At 37.9% G+C, this 17,132-nt stretch overlaps 1 protein-coding gene across 1 annotated transcript in view; it reads right to left on the bottom strand.

Annotated features, from left to right (window-relative positions):
• Nucleotides 1–8,490: 8,490 nt before the first annotated feature.
• LOC124643289 (F-box/LRR-repeat protein 20) overlaps nt 8,491–17,132 on the bottom strand; it is a 29,144-nt gene continuing 20,502 nt past the window's right edge. The window contains exons 9-13 of the mRNA XM_047182210.1: nt 15,633–15,815; nt 13,973–14,074; nt 13,231–13,318; nt 10,253–10,377; nt 8,491–9,525 (exon numbers count right to left, since the gene is read on the bottom strand). Coding sequence (XP_047038166.1) covers nt 9,418–9,525; nt 10,253–10,377; nt 13,231–13,318; nt 13,973–14,074; nt 15,633–15,815 — 606 coding nt within the window. The 3' untranslated portion in view covers nt 8,491–9,417. The remainder of the gene's footprint in view (nt 9,526–10,252; nt 10,378–13,230; nt 13,319–13,972; nt 14,075–15,632; nt 15,816–17,132) is intronic.

The raw sequence follows: 17,132 nt of genomic DNA on the forward strand, positions 1-17,132 counted from the left end.
TCTCAAAGATCCAAAGGGGTATTTTAATGCAAAAAAGAGCTAAATACTTTCAATATTGTTTAGATGCACAAAGTATTTCCTGTACTTAAATAGGAATAAACTTTCTCTTTTCTTTTGATTCTTTTCGAGGTTGTGAATGAATGAATGAATATTTGTTCAATATTAAAACACTTATAATGTTACTTAATTACACCTATACATAAAAAATCGCAAGTCCCATATATTATGTAATTCTCCCCGAACATAGGTAAAATGTGATTAGCTGGCAACCCAGTCACTCCGGCATTGGGCCTGTATTACTGCTATGCGGAAAACGGGAAACACTCACATTTTGGCTTTATATGATAAAATAAAGCCTCTTTACTTGAAAACAAATCTAGCTTTAAAAACTTCTAGATTTTTATCTTTTAAGACACAAAATACAGAGTCGACTTATTCGCATTTTTTTTTTAGAAAATGTATGTACAGTAACATGGAAAGTAATTATTATTAAAAACGTCTTTACCAAAGGCTGATAATATTCGAAAAGTTGAAATAAACACTACAAAAATATATTTCCTCTGCACTAACATCTTATATACCAAAAATATTCTTCAATATTCCCTTAAAACTACATACTATAAAAAGCCAATTTAAATAAAATAAAACTGCTGTATTTTACTCGAGTTTTCTGCCAACGCCATCTAGTGGTGAAAATTGGAAACTTCTACAGAGTAAGGTAAGGCGATTATCACACTGCCCCGCATGATGCAGCGTAGTGCGTGGATGCGTTTTTTTCCGTTGTATGGAAATATCTCCGTTTGTATGGAAAACACGCATAGTCCAACACACTGAAAATGCATCCACGCGCGTTCATGCGGATCACGCACATACATGCGGAGAAACACGCACCCCCGCGCGTAGGTGCGGGGCGAGACGCAAGGTATGGCACACTGAATCCCGCAATGCCGCGCGTGATTTTGAATGGGCGTGACGTGTATATTTGAAAATGGAACTCGCTGTGCGTGAATTTACAAAACGCACCTACGCGCGTGAGTGCGTGAAAAACCCGCACGATGATGCAGATCTGCACTCCCGCAGGAACGCGCGTAGGTGCGTCGACACGCAAGATGCAGCGTGATGCGGGGCAGTGTGAAGATCACCTAACTGCTTTCTTACGTATATCTGTCAAATGTCACTATCTTTTCAAAGAAAATTCTTGATTGTTTTATTATTTTTCCTTTAGATGGCGCTAATTGGTTTCTGCGTTGGACCAACAACCAAGGGGTATTGGGTTCAGCGGGGCCAAGGCCTGCCGGGGCTGCGGGATTGTTCGCGCGAGTTACCGTGGCCCTGGAACATAAAAGGCCTACGACGGAACACGACGGTTTTTAGTCAGTAAGAGTCTGACACTCCCTCACCGCTGCTAACCCACAGCGGGAGGGGTCATTGATGATTTTTGACGTCGTTAAAAAAAAGTAGAATAATAATAATAAGTATAGATAATTAGGTACGAAATAAAACTCAGCTTCAGTAATATTTTAATGGACGTGATATTGTTTATTGTATTTTGCAGTAACATTCAAACATGACTTTACAATACAAGTTACAACATTATATATTTCAATCGAGGATATTGTAGCTTGTAGCTTTCCAACAGTTAAATATTTTTTTCCAAATCGGACCATCATCATCATCCTCCGAGCCTTTTTCCCAAACTATGTTGGGGTCGGCTTCCAGTCTAACCGGATGTAGCTGAGTACCACTGCTTTACAAGGAGCGACTGCCCTATCTGACCTCCTCAACCCAGTTACACGGGCAACCCAATACCCCTTGGTTAGACTAGTGTCAGACTTACTGGCTTCTGACTACCCGTAACGACTGCCAAGGATGTTGTATGACAGCCGGGACCTACAGTTTAACGTGCCATCCGAAACACAGTCATTGGTGTCTAAGATATACTTAGAAAGTACATACAAACTTAGAAAAGTTGCATTGGTACTTGCCTGACCTGGAATCGAACCCGCGCCCTCATACTTGAGAGGTTGGTTCTTTGCCCACTAGGCCACCACTAGGACCAATTGTCCCTAATATTTGTTGTTTTAAAGAAATTCCCATATCGTTCTTCCTATTTTCAGGTTTCCGTACCCAAAGGGTAAAACGGGACCCTATTGTTTTCACTCCTCTGTTCTGTCCGTCCGTCTGTCACCAGGCTGTATCTCATGAGCCGTGATAGTTAGAGAGCTGAAATTTTCACAGATGATGTATTTCTGTTACCGCTATAACTACAAATACTGAAAACTAGAATAACACAAATATTTTGGGAGTTCCCTTACAACAAACGTGATTTTTTACACGAGTTTAGAAATAGACTCGCATGCACACTCCCTATACATTTTTAAGTTTGTCATAAAAGCTAATAAAATATTGTAATTTATTTACAAGTATTTTATTTATTATGTATTTATTCAACAATTTTAACTATCTACCTTATATCATAAGTAATTATGAACACAGACGCTTCTCAATAGTTAACCTACAAAATATATTAATCATTCATATAGTAATTACAGTATACAATACATATATATGCGGTAAATATTTATAGTATAAATATTTTTATCTTTGGTAAGCAAAATAACTAAGGTGCGTAGTTTTACCTCCTACTTTTTATTAGGCAAACGCTTTTGAAAAACGTTGACAAACCAGCTTTCAACTAAAAAAACTGGATACAAATCGGTGTATCCATTTAAGAGCTATGGTGCCTCAGACAGGCAAACATAGGTTAAAATGATACCTACTTGCTTATTTGGACATTAAATTATTTTATGATTTTATTTACTACTATCATCAAACTTTCTACCACAATATTTCTACTATCACAATTATTATTCAGTGTGCGTTACGCAGAACATTATACTATCTTTTGAAATGTTTAGTATAATACACCTTACAATTTCGGTACAGACGCGAATATGAATATCATCATAACTTGTTAAATACTTACAGGATGCTAATGAAACTTCACATACATTTGAAGGCAGTTACAACCTTTAAAATAACGTTTAAAGTAAGTCTTTAGACTTGTTATTGAGAGTGCTGGGACCAATTGAAATGTTTTTTCATTTAATGAAATAATAAGATATGCATTATTTTGGTTTTATTATTGCCGAACAAAGGACAATGGGCTATTCCGGTCCAAATGTTCACCACGAACGAGACCTATATGGCTAGATAGCCCGTTAAATATAGAACATTTTTTGTTATGAAAGTAAAAAAAAATATAATGCCAGAAAAAAGTTATAGCAAAATCAAATAAAACATTTTATAGATTTTTTCAATTTCATTTTTTCAATTACTTTTCATGATGTTCGATTTTTGTACTTTCTGTAACTTCTGATAAAATAGAATTGTTCATTATTAAAGAGAAGACACCACCAGTTACATCGAACTTTCTTAGATCCAGGCACCGCTGAGTATATTCAAGCACTTCTGGCGCCTCAATTGGTTAGTGATTCGTACATCCATCGGGCAAAAAAATATGGGCTGTTTATAATGCAAATGTGTCTTACTCATCTTAGTTTTAGATAAAGTGCGGAAATGGAAGTGGAATACAATAAAAAATAATAATGATAACTTACAAAAACTACCGAAAATTAAGAATACATTTTTGGCTATAACTTTTTTTGGCATTGTTTTTTTTTTTACTTTCTTAGTAAAAGTTACTCTAAATTAAGTGGACTATTTAATTATATAGGTCTCGTTCGTGGTGGACATTTGGACCAAACTTCATACATTCTTGCCCAATCTCCTTTAAACTAAGTCCAAGGAAGTCATGTACAAAATATGATAAGAATCCGCTTAACCATTTCAGAGATCTAGCAAAACCAAAAACGTTACCCCAGCAAAATCTCGAATAACTTCGCAACCGAAGAAAGAACAAATACAAAATATGGCATAACATTTACTTTATCTAGACAACTAATTTTATAGGTAATATTTATTTAAATATTCCCATTAGAAAGAAAAAGGTCTGGCTGGGGTAACGTTACGCCAGCAGGAAATGTTTTTGTGAAATAATTAAAAAACTATAAGCGCAACAAATTTAAAAATGTGCGCAACAATTACAGAAGCCGCACAACTAATTATCTATAAGATTAAAATGACCATTTTCGACAACATGTGGCCTGGGTAATGCACACTATTATTCATACTTTATTTTTATCACATCAAAACTATGTAATCCATTCCTTTAGCTTTCTTTAAATCATCTGCCTAGTCTTTTCCTAACTCTTGGAAACATGATTGCCAAAATATATAAGGATAAACTGGAGGTCCCGGCTGTCATTAGAACATCCTTGTCAGTCGTTACGGGTAGTCAGAAGCCAGTAAGTCTGACACCAGTCTAACCAAGGGGTATTGGGTTGAGCAGGTAACTGGGTTGAGGCGGTCAGATAGGCAATCGTTCCTTGTAAAACACTGGTACTCAGCTGCATCCGGTTAGACTGGAAGCCGACCCCGACATAGTTGGGAAAAGGCTCGGCAGATAATGATGATAATCGACAAAATATGTGTCGCAGTCAACTGGTGAAATGGCTATTTTCACTTTTAAGCATTAATTATATCTAAATGGATGGGATGATTAAAAATTAAAATGAAAAACCAAAATTTAAAAATACAAACAGTTTTTTTATTCAATAGAATGTTGTGAAAAATCACACTACAAGACTAACATACACTCATACATATAATGTATACTAAGTATTAAATCACATACATGTAATTATTATTATTTAAAAACCTCCCCTTCTCTGTGGGATACCGTGATTCGTATAAATATATCAACAAAAAATATCATCATGATTTTAGTTTTCAAAAAACTGTACAAAAATGCAATGTTTCATCGCTGGCGACTTCTATCGTATCTGGCGCCCTTTAACATACCTAGCGACCCGTATCATACCTGGCAACCCAGGTCATCAAATTTTTTAAGGGAAATCATCAAATGACCTCTCCCATGGTTTGAGCTACACGACGACTGATGCATGCGTGCCGTCTGTTGGGACTGGTCAGCTCCAGCCTGATGTGGCTCTTTCCTCAAAAGGCCATTCCAGACCACGTACATGGTGACACTCACACATAATATTATTTGATTTATAACATGTTTGGACTTTAAAAGAGACTATGACCCTTGAGTTTGTTTCGGCGTTTCTTCTCAAGGATCAGTCAGTTAGGAAATGCCGACCCCAGCGTTCTTAAAATGACGTGTAAAAGTGATGTAATGTCCAACTTGCAAAATAAACGATTTAATTTCATTTAATTTCCACTGTGGGTGCAGCGTGAGGGAGTATCAGACTCTTACTGACTAAAACCCATCATGTTCCTTCTTAAGACCTTTATGTACCAGCGCCGTGGTAACTCGCGCGAACAATCCCGCAGCCCCGGCAAGACCCAAAATCATAGTTAGCGAACTATCAGCCCAGCGCCCTATAACATACCTAGCCCCGTTATTATTCCTGGCCACCTATGTCATACCTGGCGCCCTGTATCATAGCTGAAGCCTCATATCATAGTTGGCGCCCTATATCATACCTGGCGTCCTTTAATCATACCTAGCGCCATATTTACAGATTCCAACCTACATATAATTACGAACAAGAACACAGTAACGCTTGGTGGCATATATATTCATCAAAAATCGTTTTTTTTTTATCTCAATCAAAAGTTTTTTAGTTTAAGAGATCACAGCATCCCACAAAGATCACATCTTAACAGATCAATCACAGTTATTAAGATCCCAAAACTGACTATTTTAGTATTTAACTACATTGTCATAGTTAACTGTATTTGAAATTACATTTATTTCTATAGAATTGTAAGGAATGAGAAAAAATTGTTGTATGATCAATTTATTATGAAAATTAACGTGATTTTGTTATCACTCACTTTGGGTACTAAATTACTCCATTTTACATAAGCTACCTGCCAGTCAAGTCTCGTCAAATTCAGTCCAGCCATTTCAGAGATTAGGTGGTTAAAACAGACAGACAAAATTAGCGTTTTGGTATATGTGCCTACCATATTTACTTGCATTTAGTAAAAAGTGAGTATTTCAATATTACAAACAGACAGTCCAATTTTATTAATTTGTATAGAAAATTGGTTAATTTTCATAATATTTTGACATACAACTTATGTTATTATTCATATTATAATATATGCATGCAGTATTAAGTTATTTATTGAAATGCTTTACGTGTCAACATTATGGGAAATATCGCTTATTTTATATTAATTTTGTCTTCAAATAATATACATCTATACTAATATTATAAAGCTGAAGAGTTTGTTTGTTTGTTTGAACGCGCTAATCTCAGGAACTACTGGTCCGATTTGAAAATTTCTTTCAGTGTTAGATAGCCCATTTATCGAGGAAGGCTATAGGCTACTTTTTATCCCGGTACGGGAAGTAGTTCCCACGGGATGCGGGTGAAACCGCTGGCAGAAGCTATATATTATGTAATTATTACCTGAAAATATGAGACTATCGGTTTTCATGCGGTTTCACCCGCGTCCAGTGGGAACTACTGCCCGTACCGGGATAAAATATAGCCTATGTTACTCGGGAAGAGTGTAGCTACCCAACAGTGAAAGATTATTTCAAATCGTTTCTGTAGTTTGTATTGTAATTTTTTTTGCCAAATTAAAAGTTAATAGTCAGTAATGACATTTGTTTTTTTGTATTTTTGCTTTTGAAAACTTGATGTTTTTAGACATCTAATTATTCCGTTTTAAAGTAAAATAATATATGTATATTATTTGTAGTCATAACCATTCGTTCGACAATCATTAGAATATTGTTAGAACATTTAATTGATTGCTTAATTCCTAGTTTTATTTAGACCATTTATTATAATTATTAATTTTTTGGGTGTTTTTGGGTCGTGTTATATTAAAAATATAAAATATGTTACTCGAGAAGAGTGTAGCTTTCCAAAAGTTAAAGATTTTTTCAAATCGTTTCAGTAGTTTCGGAGCTTTTTACACACAAACAATCAAAAAAATTCCTCTTTATAACAAAGTTTAGATTAATTGAAGTCTGCAATCTATTGAGACTTGACATCATTTAAAATCATATTATTTTTTAACCGACTTCCCAAAAAGGAAGACATTCTTCAATTCAGATTTTTATGTTTTTTTTTTTCAATATAACACGACCAAAAACCCCAGGTTACCCTTAATAAATGTACACAGTGATAATATTAATATTATAACAGTAAATAACACAGCGTCGTGTGACAATCGTCAAACAGTCGTAAGCTAGTCGTAGAGCGATCGTCATCGAATCGTATGATCGATATAGACTGGGAGACCACGGCTGCAAAAATTTCGTCATTCTATTTTTCATAGATGCTGATGACGTCCTCCTAGCCGATTATCGGCCACGGCGGCTGTTCTCATGTAAGGAGATCAGCCAGCTGCGCAGGACATAAGGGTGCGTCCACATCTGGCGAATGCGCAGCACGCGAGCCGATCGCGAGCTGTCCGCGAGCTGCGCGCGTGCAGTCACTGCAATAGTTCGGTGCTTGTCTTTAGCGCAACTCACGCAAGGCTCAAATAGAGCGCGCGAGCGGCGCGCGATCTGCGCGCACTCAGTTCTCGCCCTTACAGTTCCGTATATTGGCTCAGTACTATCGAAGATGGCAGACGTCGCGCGCCGCCTGCGCGCCGCTCGCGTGCGGCGCTTAGGTCGCGCGCGAGCTGCGCGCGGGCCAAGCAGAAGCGGCGCACGAACAAAAATGCACGCGCGCAGCTCGCGGACAGCTCGCGATCGGCTCGCGTGCTGCGCATTCGCGGCGCATTCGCCAAATGTGGACGCACCCTAATATAGTGCACAAGCATTTGCTTGGACACAGGTGCACTCACTATTCCTTCACTCTCTGCGCGCGATGGGACGGCAATCCGACACCACCGGAGAGAGATCAGGCGCAGGAACGACATTAACGTGCTCTCCGATGCACGGGTGTATCAATCATCAACTTCCAGACTACGGGCTGCTTAGTGAAAGTTTCTAAAACCCACAAAGCGATTTCAGCCCGACTCGGGAATTGAACTCAAGATCTCAGTCATAACAGTCGACCACTAGACCGACTAGGCAGTCAAGTCAGTTTAGAATTAGTAGATAGTGGGCAAACCAACCTCTCAAATATCAGTGTGTGTTCGATTCCAAGTCAGGCAAGTACCAATTCAACTTTTCTAAGCTTGCATGTACTTTCTAAAAATATCTTGGACACCAATGACTGTGTTTCGGATGGCACGTTTAACTGTAGGTCCCGGCTGTCATTCAACATTTTGGGCAGTCGTTACGGGTAGTAAGAAGCCAGTAAGTATGACACAAGTCTTACGAAAGGGTATTGGGTTGCCCGGGTAACTGGGTTGAGGGGGTCAGATAGGCAGTCGCTCCTTATGGCACACTGGTACCCAGCTGCATCCAGTTAGACTGGAAGCCGACCCCAACATGGTTGGGAAAAGGCTCGGCAGATATTAGTATGACGAAAATAAAGCAACCACAGTCTCTTCGTCTATTCGTGTCGTACGAAAATCGAAATCGGATCGTGATCGAATCGTGCGACGATTCGTTAAAAATCGCGATTCGCTAAAAATACAAAAAGAGTGACAATTTTTGGGCTTAGCTCATTATTATCGATAAACAATATTACTAGTATATTTAATTTAATATACGCGTTTTACAAAAAAGTCTACTTTTAAGCTTTTTAACGACTAATCGCATTTGTGAATTCGGCATTTTATATTGTTCGTATAAGTTATAAGTATTATATTATAAGTTATAACTACTGAACAGTTTTTTTTTTTCAATACATATCATATATTATCGAAGAGTAAATTCTACCCCGAATTGATAATTTTAAAGAAAAAAACAATTTTAAAAGAATATGGCTGATTCTTTCTAGAATTTTAATTCTTTTGAAGATCTATTTTTTTTCAAATTTCGTTTTCAGCATTCGGGGTACTTGTTAAATTACAAAAATTCTCCTTGTTTTGATAATTTATAAAAAAAAAAAATACAGAAAACGAATGGACTTTTGTTGTTAAAGGTACATACATATTTGATTTTGTATACAGTGTGATCATTTTAAAAATATTGATTTGAACTAAAGTTTAATAAAACTACAATAGTTTTCACCAGTTACATCCTAAACTTCATTTTTGGGCTATTAAATAGATTTTAATCCTCATCACATATTTAAAAATTGTCACACTGTATATTCCATTTCAAATTTATTTCAAACTGATTTTTTAACTCTTAATACATTTTTGTCAACAGATTTCTCGAAATAAACTGATTTCCCTCGATTTTTAACTGGCAGTACATACAAACGATACATAGAACATACATATATGTATATTAGTATATATTTAAATAATATTACAACAGCGACAGTACCGGGGTCTGGTGCCGGCGCCGCCGACGGGCGGAGTGACGGGCGCGAAGTATGCGTGCACCTTTATGTTTGGTAAGTGATTCTGTGAATAAAAAAATAATAGGAAATAAATATAGGATTGGTATTTAACGGATTTTCCAAAAAAGGAGGAGGCGCTCAAATGGAATATTTGTTGATGATTATTAGGTAGGTTAGGTTATCCATATAATACGTCGTACGACAATTTTTTTACGAAATAATGAATGCCTTTGTAAAAAGAAAATATTATGATTTTTTTTTTTCGACTCCCATGATTTACAGCCAGTTTCTTTATCAAAAATAAAAGCCAAAGTAATGTCATAAAGTAAAAGTAACGGTCAAATCCGTTTTTTCAAGGCTAAAAAAACAGCAAAAGTAATAGATAAAATCGTGAAAAGAATTTGACCGTTACTTTTACTTTATGGTATTACTTTGGCTTTTACTTTCGATGAAGAAACTGGCTGTTGGTGTATGTGACATCACTATTATTGTATTATGCAATTTTGCATTTAGAAATTACAGAGTGTTTCTCAAACAATGCACAATGAACAATTCTGTTGAGCATGATTTTCTACCGACTTCATCAATTGCGGTTTGCAGTTTAACCTGGTATATGTATAGTATATGCATGAACATATTACTATGTTTGTGTGCGATTATCTTGGCTAGATTATTTTAACCTATTTTAGCATATTTTGAAGTCGGTTTTACGCACAGAGTTACAAGCAGTTAGACTGGAAACCGACCCCAATATATGTAGTAGGAAAAGGCTAGCCCAATAGTATACATACCCTGAGCTTCCGTATAGCATTTCGGCTGACCATTTGACAGTCATAGAGTTCTATCAACTGTAGATTGTGACAGGAAGTCAGGTGTTCTAACGCCCCGTCTGTCACTAGCGGACAGTTGTCTAAACCTGTGGAGGGTAATAGTGAGAATTAGCACCTTATCTATACTAATCTATACATATAATAAATCTGTAAAAAAACTGTGTCTGTACATTGAATATATTAAAAAAATAATAATTGGGTGGGGTTTAGAAACAGTAATGGAGCACAAATCCAAAAAAAAAATTCTGTCTGTATGTCTGTTTGTTTGTACACGCTAATTTTCCGAACTACTGAACGGATTTTAATGATTTTTTCTTTGTTGTATTAGTATTAAGCCTGGTCAACATATAGGCTATAATTTATCTTCGAAACTTGAAGACCTGATGCAGAACTCCAACAGACCAATAAAATTATAAGAGATACAAATATGGTGCCGTGGCAAAAATTGTTTCATTTGATGAGCATTTTTAGCTGAGATAATAAATTTTAAGATCTGGAACACCTGATGTGGAACCCCAAGAGCCCAGCTTCTCTGTACCATATACAGGTATGACGTTTTAGCAAAAGTTGTTCAATTTGATAAGCACTTTCTATTGACTTATACAAATTGAAGATCTAAAACATCTGATGTGGAACTCCAGGGGCCCAGCCAGACTATAGCATATAGAGGTATGACGTTTTAGCAAAAGTTGTTCAATCTGATAAGCACTCTCTGTTGACTTATAAAAATTGAAGATGTAAAACACCTGATGTGGAACTCCAGGAGCCCTGCTAGACTATATGAAGCATATGAAGATATGACGTTTTAGCAAAAGTGGTTCAATCTGATAAGCACTCTCTATTGACGCATTTTTCTTTTCTCTCTCACACAAACAAATAATAACGAAGATACAACAATGCTTGATTTTCGTGTTAAGTCACTGCTTAGTACAAATTTTACATACCTAGACGTGGCGTCACGAGCCCCCACTCTCTAACTTTGTTGCGTTATATCTCATTATTATTTTGGTTGTCTCTTCCAGACCTCGGGACTACAGAGTTCCGAATTTTTGGGAGGCAAACGTGGGGCCGAAGCCAACACGCTGAAGTCCTTTTGAGACAACTTTAATGAAATGGTGACACAAAACCGACGATTATCCCTTTATACACTATAGAAATGAATCCAAGGACAATCCCCGGTGGACGTCGTTAAAAAAAAGACAATCCCCGGTTCTGTGCTAAACTATTGCTAACTATGGAGGAAAACTACTTGGGCTATTGTGATGGGATGTTAGTGGATGACAATGTATTAGGTACATGTAAAAACGGCAGGTGGAGACTCGCCACCTCACTTACTGGGCCCCCGGGAACCAGTCACTGAATAGCAACAAGAGGGCAACAGGGACATGAGCGGCTGAAGGGTGAGGATACCTCGGCGGACTTTAAACGCAGATTACGCGCTCCCTGTGCTTACCATGAGGCACCTACCCTCCGAGCAGGGCTACTAATCCTGCTCTAGCGACTCCACTCTGGACGGCCAAGCCAAGCCAGAGGCGTGAGACCTACCCCCGTCATGGTTCACTCCGACCGGCCGGAGATGGGGGCAGTATACTCTCCCTGGAGAACTCAGTATATATAGCCCCGCGGGGTCGCTACTCCCCGTCATCAGCCTCAGATGTCCTGCGGTGCCTATATCTCATTATTATTGTCGTTATTATCTCAAGAGCCTTTGTCCCAATTATGTTAGGGTCGACTTCCAGTCACGATGCAACTGAGTACCAGTGTTTTACAAGGAGCGACTGCCTATCTGACCTCCACAACCCGGTTACCCGCTCAACCCAACACCCCTTGGTAAGACTTACTGGCTTCTGACTACCCGTAACGACTGCCAAGAATGGAATGTTCAATGACAGTCGGAACCTACAGTTTAACATCCCCTCCAAATAACGGTCATTGGTATCCAAAATATACGTAGAAAGTACATACGAACTTAGAAAAGTTGCATTGGCAGGCACTTGCCAGACCTGGAATTAAAGACGCACGCTCATACTTAAGAGATTGGTTCTCTACCCACTAAACCACCACGAATTCCACTAAGTCACCACGACTTTGTCATCTATTTAATGTTTTTTACGTAATATTTTTGCCACACACAACTTAATGCGGACTAATTAGAATCACTACTTTTATCCCTATGTTCACGTCTATTGCGACTATTCAGATCTTTGATTTTGCTGACCCCGTAGTCGCTGGCATAAGGGAGAGGATCCGCGTACGAAGTCGCGGGCAGAAGCTAGTAAATAATAATAAAAAAATTGTTTGTGAAACCCTCTGAAACTACAGAACCAATTTCAAAATTCTTTCACTGTTGGGATTTGGGAAGCTATACGACATACATTTTGTTACGGGAAGACGTTACCCCGGGACGCGGGTGAAACTGTAGGAAAACGGCTATTTATCTTTTAACTAGCTTTCGCCCGCGGCTTCGCCCGCGTCAAAAGTTCGGTTATATCGCGTTTCCAAGAGAACTCTTCAAAAGTCCGGGATAAAAACTATCATATGTTCTTTCTCAAGGTGAAGTCTATCTCTGTACCAAATTTTAATAAAAATCAGTTCAGTGCTTTAGACGTGAAAGCGTAACAGACAGACAGACGGACAGAGTTACTTTCGCATTTATAATATTAGTATGGATAAGTATTATTAAGAACTGTGGTTGTATAATTGTTTTTCCTGCTCAGTCAGATAAACTAGCTGTTTCTCGGAGTTTCACGAGCGTCCTGAGGCACATACTTCCCGCATCCAGTTAAAAAGTACCTTACGTCGTCTCTGAGGCTCTACTGTATACTTAATTTCATTTAAATCGGTAAGTAGTTTTGATGTCAAAGAGCAACAAACATACATTACAAACTAGACAGAGTAAGTTTAGTATTTATAATATAAGTAAAGACTTATTAACTTACCGAGTACAGTGAGATGTTCGGCAGCACAGGGCGACATCGACAACTGTTTGATACCGTAGTCTGTTATTAACTCGCAGTGGGATAACGTCTGGAAACAATTATATTCATATATCACCTGAGGGTACTTACTCCCCGCACGATGTTAAAATGTAGTCTATAAGTTGGACAACAATGTCTGAGTAGAAGGAAAACATCTCATACAAAATAAAATAAATATTTTTAACCGACCGCAAAAAGAGGGTCTCATTTTGACCTGTTTTATTTTTATTTTATTAATTTTAAGGAAACTTGCAGCTACATACATCGTTTAGTTTAGGGTAATAATGTGGAAGAGGGCCAATAACAAGTTTCCACTCATAACAATCAAAATGGGCATTTACAAAACGACGAAAAGTTTCAGTGTATATATCAAATTACAAAATTCTGCATATTTGTGCGTTTAATGAATATTTGTGCGTGATTATATCACATTTAACAAGCGATTTTGATGCGGTCTTCAGCATAGTATTTTTAGACAAAGAAGTATTGAGGTATATTATTGAAGTCCTATTTTTTTGGAAAAAGAATTCAATCTTAAAAAAATATCATATTGAAGAAGAAATCAGTACTTTACATTATTTTTAATGCACATATTAATTTTTATTTTCAAACTCATTCTCGAAAAACATTTATTTCTTTAAAAAATAAATAAATAAACTTTAAAATTAGAGTAAAAACTACAAAATAAAAAGTGTCTACTCACTAATTTCTCAAGCCTAGGACATCCCATAGACAGGTGTACGAGAGTGCTGTCCGTGATGAGCACGCACTCCTCTAGATCCATGCGCTCTATCATTCTGCAGCTCTGAAACAATAATGTTTAACTTTAGTATTATGTGCGGGGAAAATTAAATAATTTTTCATAGACTAATAACCAGTTCAAGGTACGTCATCATCCTCTGAGCCTTTTCCCAACTATGTTGGGGTCGGCTTCCAGTCTAAGCGGATGTAGCTAAGTACCAGTGCTTTACAAGAAGCGACTGCCTATCTGACCTCCTCAACCCAGTCACCCGGGCAACCCGATACCCCTTGGTTAGACTGGTGTCAGACTTACTGGTTTCTGACTACCCGTAACGACTGCCAAGGATGTTCAATGACAGCCGGGACCTACAGTTTAACGTGCCATCCGAAACACAGTCATTGGTGTCTAAGAAATCCATAAAAAACCAGTTCAAGGTACGTAGGCTACATTAATTACCATCATGGATACTTTAAGAATTGCAGATGACTCAAACTTCATGCTAAAATCATTAACTATGGCAATTTTTTTCTCTTGTATTTTCATTCTGCCAGGTAATTTTATACTTGTCTTCACACATATTGATTGGGCTATTTTGGCCACCAAATCACCATAGTTTTTTTTTCATGTCTATTATATGAAGATAGCTACACAAACCACACAGACGACGCATCGTAGCACCCAGTTTTGATATTGATGACTTATAGATATCGGCACGAATCTTGAGCACTGACCTTCAACAGCGCAGAAGTATGAAGTGAGGCGCGGGGGCGGTTTAAAGCGGTGATTGGCCCCCAGTGCATCGCGTCATAGCCGTCACTCAGAATTAGTTCTTTGCTAATAAATCACGTCTGCGCAGATGTAGGTCAGAGCTCAAGAATCGTGCCGGTAACTATACCTCAAAACTGTTTTCAGTTACTAATCACCATGGTGAGAAATTTAGCGGTCATTAGCAATCACCGCAATGAGCAATTTAGTGACACTTATTACCATGATCCACTGGACTATATACACTAATCACCACTCAGAGCAAATTAATCACCACCTCGAGCAAAGCCAGTAATCTTAGTTTTTCTTGAGGAGAGATTTAGCGACACTTATTAACATGACCGGTTGCACTTTAGACACTAATCCCAGAGCAAATCGGGTAAACCGAGCAATTTTGTTTTTTCTTGCATTATCACGGTCTACTGATCCTAGCCAGTCCACATACACTAATAACCATCCAGAGCAAATTAATAACCACCTTGAGCAAATCGAGCAATTTTAGTTTTTCTTGGATATACACAGTCTACTGAACCTAGCCAGTCTGCACACACTAATCACCACCCAAAGGAAATGAATAACCACCCCGAGCTAAGTGAGCAAACCGAGCAATTTTTGTTTTTCTCTGATCTACTTACCCTGGCCAGTGCCTGGAAGGCGTCAGTGAGCTGGCTGCACTGCGCCAGCTCCAGCGTCACGATGTCGGGGCAGCGGGCCGCTAGTGCTGACAGTGCGGCGTCTACTTACCCTGGCCAGTGCCTGGAAGCCGGCGTCAGTGAGCTGGCTGCACTGCGCCAGCTCCAGCGTCACGATGTCGGGGCAGCGGGCCGCTAGTGCTGACAGTGCGGCGTCTACTTACCCTGGCCAGTGCCTGGAAGCCGGCGTCAGTGAGCTGGCTGCACTGCGCCAGCTCCAGCGTCACGATGTCGGGGCAGCGGGCCGCTAGTGCTGACAGGGCGGCGTCCGTCAGACGGGAGCAGCCCGACACGCAGAGCCGACGCATTGCGGGGCCGAGTTTTGATATTGATTCGTCTGTTAGTTGCTGTGAAAAAATGGAGGAAGTTAATAATAATAATGAGCGTCGGTCGGCCGTTAAGACCGGCCAGCTGCACAGGACATATTAATGAAGTTCTCAGGAAAAAATAATCAAAACAGTTTTTACTCTAAAACACCTGGGTCAATTTTGATGAAACGTTCTGCGAACCAGGCCAACTAGCTTTTAACTTAACCGTCAAATCCGTAGCGGACCCCAATCGGGGTCTGAACATCAATGTCACCGTAAGCTCGGTTTAGACCCCAATTGGGGTCTGCGAATCAGTCATACACTTTCCTAATTATTTACGCTCATATTTATTTTCTTTCCAATCAAACCACATTTGTGAGTACTAAATAAAATAACTAAATAAATTTAAATTATTTTTACGCATTCAAACCTTTCATATTTAGCATCCCTTTAGAAATATACCTTTTTAAAACCCAATCGTAATTACCGGGAATTCTGATCGAACTCGCCATGTTTGTTTACATTAGTTGTTTTTTTAAATTTGAAGACGCATAGACAAGATGGCGACGGTGATAGAAGTTTTGCATCGAATGATCCGAATCGTTAAAATAAAGAATCGATTTAATAATTTTATATTTTATATTATTTGATATTATAATATTACTAAATTTATATTTAGTAATATTATAATATTTATTATTATATTATATTATAATATATTATAAATTTAAAAATAATAAAAATTATAAAATATATTATATATATAAATTTATATAATTTTATATTATTTGATATTATAATATTACTAAATTGCACTTTTGTATACTTACCATAATCTGAAAATAAATTAGGAAAAGTAAAATGACTTAATTTATTTTGAAAAAAAATGCTAGAAAATCAGTGGTAGAAAATACGTTGTAGCCGGAATAAAAAAATCTTCGGTTTTTAGGGTTTCTAAAGACGGCAAATGAAGACTTATTTATTTCTTCGGGTGTTTTATGTGCAGGATTCCTGTAGACCTGCCAAACTTAATGGCGATTCGTTACTTCCAACTTTTTAACTGAGCGGCAAAGCTATTTGACGAGAGCCGTAGTTAGGTGTAGTTAAAGCAAAATTTTATGACGATTTTATTGTTTGAAAGGGCAAATATTTCGCCGTTCATCGAAAGCTGGTCCAAGGTGGAAAGATGGCCGCCGCCGACTTATTTTTAACCGACTTCCCAAAAAGCGGAGGTTCTCAATTCGACCTTTTTTTTGTATGTTTGTTACGCGATTACTCAGCCATTTATTTATCGATTTTGATGATTCTTTTATTGTTTGATAGCGTATACTTCCGAGGTGGTCCCATTATCATCAG

The sequence above is a fragment of the Helicoverpa zea genome, chromosome 27, assembly GCF_022581195.2.
Source record: "Helicoverpa zea isolate HzStark_Cry1AcR chromosome 27, ilHelZeax1.1, whole genome shotgun sequence".
NCBI classification, from domain to species: domain Eukaryota; kingdom Metazoa; phylum Arthropoda; class Insecta; order Lepidoptera; family Noctuidae; genus Helicoverpa; species Helicoverpa zea.